The following is a 5,470-nucleotide window of genomic DNA, read 5'->3' as shown; positions in this document are numbered from 1 at the left end:
AAATCTGTGAGTCACATTCCCAATATTTTGCTTGCTTAGACTAAAAATTAGTGAAGACACTTACACCATGGTATATAGATAAGTAGATCTGAAAACTGTTTATCATCATCTCCAAAGTACTGAAAAATTATATCCATGAGATTCCAGTTGAAATTTTGACAGACAAAACATAAACTAGATTTGAAGTTCTGTATTAAAAAAACAGAACAAAAGTACAGTTTGCATTATGGGGCAATTAAAATAACTGTTCCATTTTTGAAGACCTGACGTTAAAAATAATGAAAACTATGTAAGAGATCATTCTATAATTGTTCTGTTTTGCTCTTCTCATTCTAAGAATGTAGTATTTTTCAGAGACAAACAGCAAGCTAGTCAAGTTTATGCTTAAGACATTTACCTATACTAGGCCAGAAGTTTCAGAGGCTTCTTTCAGTGTAAATTCTCATGTTAAATATGAACATTTTCCCAATAATACTCTTAAGTCGCATCTCACTTATCTCCCTTAAGAACTGCACAGGCTTATTTTATATACTTAGAAAATCTGTAATAAACTACAGAGTTTACTAAGAGTAGAGGTACTCTGGTTAATGTCCAAAATGGTGTGGCCAGAGGAAAAGCAAGCAATATTAAAGAAGAACGCAATCCTTACCAACACAAATTGAAACCCCCTTTTCCCCAATAAAAAAGCTAGCCCCCAAAAAGGTCTCATTCTATAAAGATTTATCATTTCCAAATCACAGTGTAAGGAACTTGAGTAATTTACCAATTTTGTTTTCTACTCTGTGCCTTAGAAATACCTCACTAAAAACTGGTATCTGACACAACAGAAGACATTTGCAGACTATAGTATTGTAGTGACAGTACTGAGGTTGATTGGTTACATCTTAATTATTTATATAGAACATTGGTCCAATAACTTAAAAATAAAGAACAGCAGCAGGAAATTTATCTCAGTCAATGTTCAGAGAGAAAAGGGTTAACCACTCTTTCCATTATTTTCTGCATATAAGTCCTTTTTCATTTTGAAATCTGATGGCAATTAAATTCTGGCATTGTTCCAAGCTATTGCATGAACAGGATACTGAAGGCTATCACTATACAGCACACTGCAACATAAGGACTCTTTCGTTCACCAATTCTGGCACACTTCCAAAATATGCCCAACAATCCAGTTTTATTTCTGTCCAGGAGGCTGGGTGCCAAGGATCGGATATAAGCACAGGTACATATAAGCAGCAAGATTACAGTCAACAAACTCTGAAAATTGAAAATGGCAGACATAGTGAGACCCGCGAAGCCCCAGCCACATCACCCTTCCGGGCCCAGAGCGGAAGAGGCGTGCTCACTCCTCCTGCCCTTCTTGAGCTCTCCCGCCAGTAATTATGTTTTATAATATGTCAGCTTAAAGACAGTTTCTAAGATATTTTTGGTTATATAAAACCTCACACTTATATGCAGGGTGTGTTTTCATTAAGGAAGAGGGTAATTTTTTTCCTAGAGTAAAATGGTTGTTCCAGAATGAGAAAGAGAGAAATGCAGAACAAATCTAAATGGATATGGAAAGTTGTAGAAGGTCCAAAGAAAAGGAATTTTATTTCTCAGGGTCAGAAGTGGGTATATTTGATGGGCTTATTTATAATTTTTTTAAAAAGGAGTTTTGGTATCAAGTAGTAGAGTGATGCAGTAGTAGGATGAGGTTTTCTCTGTTAGAATGACAAATTTGGAGAGGACTATTGGTCTATACAGTCAAACCTATTGAATGTTCTATCCTCCTTCAACATCAAATGCCCGATCTCTACCCTCTATCTCCTGATAAACTGCATTCTGAACTTAAGCCCTCAAAGTTTTCTCATTAATGTTAGTTCATATTAGTGAGACCATACATTATTTGTCCTTTCATTTCTGGCTAATTTCACTCAACATAATGTTCTCAAGGTTCATCCACATTTTTATATGCTCCAAGACTTTATTCTGTCTTACAGCTGCATAATATTCCATTGTGGGTATATACCACAGTTTGATTATCTACTCGTCTGCCAATGGACATTTGGGCTGTTTCGATCTCTTGGCAATCATAATAATGTCACTATGAACATTGGTTTACAAATGCCCAGTCATACCTTAGCTTTCAGTTCCTCTGAGTATATAACTAGTAATGGAATTGCTGGGTCATATACAATTCTGTACTTAGCTTCCTGAAGAGCCACCACATTGCCTTCCAGAGTGGCTGCACCATTCAACATTCCCACCAACAGTGAATAAGTGTGCATCTTTCTCCACATACTTAGCCCTCGAAATTTTCTGGGTTTTTAAATAAAGGTCATTCTAGTAGATGTGAGATGATATCTCATTGTGGTTTTGATTTGCATTTCCCCTGATAGCAAATGAAATTAAGCATCTTTTCATATATTTTTGAGCCATTTATATTTCTTCTTCAAAAAAGTGTCTGTCCATGTCTTTCACCCATTTTTCAATTGGGTTGTTTATCTTTTTGTTGTTGAGTTGTGGGGTCTCCTTATATATTCTGGATTTTCAACACTTACATGATTTATGGTTAACAAATTGTCACCCGTTGCTTAGGCTGCATGATTACTTTTCCGTCAAAGTCCTTGGATGTACAAAAGTGTTTGTTTTTGAGGAGATCCATTTCCCTTCCATTGCTCACACTTTGAATATAAGGTCTAGGATACCATCTCCTATCAGAAGATCTTTAAGATATTTACCTACATTTCTTCTAAAAGTCTTATTTATGGTCTTTGATCCATTTTGAGTTAATTTTTATATAAGGTGTGAGATAGGAGTCCTCTTTCATTCTTTTGGATATGGATATTCAGTTCTCCAAATACCATTTATTGAAGAAGCTGCTCTGTCCCAGTTGCTTTGGTTTGACTGCCTTATCAAAGATCCATAGTCTGTAGATGAGAGGGTCTATGTCTGAACACTCATTTCAATTCCATTGGTCAGTATATCTATCTTTATGCCAGTACCATGCTGTTTTGACCACTGTAGCTTTCTAGTATTTTTTAAAGTCAGGTAGTGTTAGCCCTTCCACTTTGATCCTCATTCTCAAGATATTTTTGGCTATTTGGGGCACCATGCCTTTCCAGATAAATTTGGTTATTTGTCTTTCCGCAAAGTAGGTTTTTGGGACTTTAATTGGTATTGCATTGAATCTATAAATCAGTTTAGGTAGAATTGACATCTTAACTATATTTAGTCTTATAATCCATGAATATGGCATGTTCTTCCATTTTTTAAGGTCTTTCTTGATTTATTTTAGCAATTTCTTGTAGTTTTCTGTATATAGGTTTTCGTGGTCTCAGTTAAGTTCATTCCTAAATACTTGATTCTTTGGTTGCTGTTGTAGATAGATTTTTTTCTTGATTTCCTCCTCATGTTCCTCATTACTAATGTGTAGGAACACTATTGATTTTTGCATGTTGATCTTATACCCTGCCATTTTGCTGTATTCATTTATTAGCTTTAGTAGCTTTGCTGTTGGACTTTTGGGGTTTTCTACATATAGGATCATGTCACCTACAAACAGGGAAAGATTTACTTTTCCTTTCCAATTTGGATGCCTTTTATTTCTTTTTCTTGCCTTATTGCTCTAGCTAGAACTTCCATCAAATATTGTATAACAATGGTGGCAGTGGGCATCCTTGTATTGTCCCTGATCTTAGAGGAAAGCTTCCAGACTTTCCCCATAGAGTATGATGTTAGCTATGCATTTTTCCATATGTTGCCTTTATCATATTGAGGAAGGTCCCTTCTATTCCTACAGTTCTGAGTGTTTTCATCAGGAAAGTATGTTGAATTTTGTCAAATGCTTTTTCTACATTGATTGAGATGACCATGTGGTTTTCCTGCTTTGATTTAGTGATGTGGTGTATTACATTATTTGACTTATTGTATTGAAACAGCCTCACTTGCATATCTGGAATAAACCCCATTTGGTCATGGTGTATAATTCTTTCAAGGAGCTGCTGGATTAAATTTGTGAGTATTTTGTTGAGGGTATTTGCATCTATATTCATGAAAAGATTGGTCTATAATTTTATTATTTGTAGTACCTTTGTCTGACTTTGGTATTAGGGTGATGCTGGCTTCATAAAATGAGTTAGGTAGCTTTCCCTCCTCTTCAATTTTTATGACAAGTTTGAGCAGGATTGGTACTAATTCTCTGGAATGCTTGTTAGAATTCAAATGTGTAGCCATCTGGTCCTCGGCTTTTCTTTTTTGGGAGCGTTTGATGACTGACTCATTCCCTTTGCTTGTGTCTGGTTTGTTGTTGAGGTCATCTGTTTCCTCTTGTGTCAATGTTTGTTGTTCATACTTTTCTAGAAAGTTGTCCATTTTGTTTAAGTTGTCTTGTATTTGGCAAATAAGTGCTCATAGTTTCCTCTCATCATCTCCTTTATTTCTGTGGGTTCAGTAATTATGTCCCCTTTCCCATTTCTGATTCTATTTATTTGCATCTGCTCTCTCTTTGTTTTTTTATTTTTTTAATTTTTTTGTTAGCCTAGCTAAGGGTCCATTGATCTTATTGATTTTCTCCAAGAACCAGCTTCTGGTTTTGTTGATTCTCTCTATTGATTTTATGTTCTCAACTTCATTTATTTCTGCTCTAATCTTTGTTATTTCTTTCCTTTTGTTTGCTTTGGGCTTAGTTTGATGTTCTTTCTGTAGTTCCTCCAGGTGAAAAGTTAATTTTTCGATGTTGGCTCTTTCTTCTCTATTAATACAGGCACTTAGGGCAAGAATTTACCTCCCAGCACTGCCTTTGCTGCATCCCATAGGTTTTGATATGTTGTGCTTTCATTTTCATTTGCCTCAAGATACTTAGTAATTACTCTTGTAATTGCTTCCTTTACCCACTGGTTGTCTAAGAATGTGTTGTTTAGCCTCCATATATTTGTGAATTTTCCAACTTTCTGCCTGTTATTGATTTCCAACTTCATTCCATTATGATCCAAGAAAGTATTTGTATAACATCAATATTTTTAAATTTATTGAGACTTGCTTTGTGACACAACATGTGGTCTATCCTAGAGAATGGTCCATGAGCACTTAAGAAAAATGTATATCCTGCTCTTGTGGGGTGTAGTGTTCTATAAATGTCTGTCAAATCTAGTTCATTTATCATGCAAGTCATCTCTTTTTCCTTATTGATCCTGTGTCTAGATGTTCTATCCATTGATGAGAGCTGTGTATTGAAATCTCCAAATATTACTGTAGAGTTATCTACTTCTCCCTTCAGCATTGTCAGTGTGTGCTTCATGTATATTTGGGGCTCTCTGGCTCAGTTCATAGATATTTATGTCATCTTGAAGAATGGTCCCTTTTATTAATATATAGTGTACTTCTTTGTCTCTTTTAATTGTTTTACAATTTGAAGTCTAATCTTCTGATATTAATGTTTGTTGTTTGCATAAAATATCTTTTTCCTACCTCTCACTTTCAAGCTATC

At 35.2% G+C, this 5,470-nt stretch overlaps 1 protein-coding gene across 1 annotated transcript; it reads right to left on the bottom strand.

The window, feature by feature from the left end:
• Positions 1 to 989: 989 nt before the first annotated feature.
• On the bottom strand, positions 990 to 1,281 carry LOC119525935 (protein kish-A-like). The gene has a single exon (XM_037824721.1). It carries the CDS (start codon positions 1,279 to 1,281, stop codon positions 1,063 to 1,065), a length of 219 nt encoding a protein of 72 aa, XP_037680649.1. The 3' UTR covers positions 990 to 1,062.
• Between the last annotated feature and the right edge of the window lie 4,189 nt (positions 1,282 to 5,470).

The sequence above is a fragment of the Choloepus didactylus genome (genome assembly GCF_015220235.1).
Source record: "Choloepus didactylus isolate mChoDid1 chromosome Y unlocalized genomic scaffold, mChoDid1.pri SUPER_Y_unloc1, whole genome shotgun sequence".
Taxonomy (NCBI): Eukaryota; Metazoa; Chordata; class Mammalia; order Pilosa; family Megalonychidae; genus Choloepus; species Choloepus didactylus.
This window is presented reverse-complemented; position numbering and strand designations above follow the sequence as displayed.

Bases quoted from the DNA above. Each gene is read 5' to 3' on its own strand.
- LOC119525935 (XM_037824721.1), bottom strand. From the start codon at position 1,281: ATGTCTGCCATTTTCAATTTTCAGAGTTTGTTGACTGTAATCTTGCTG.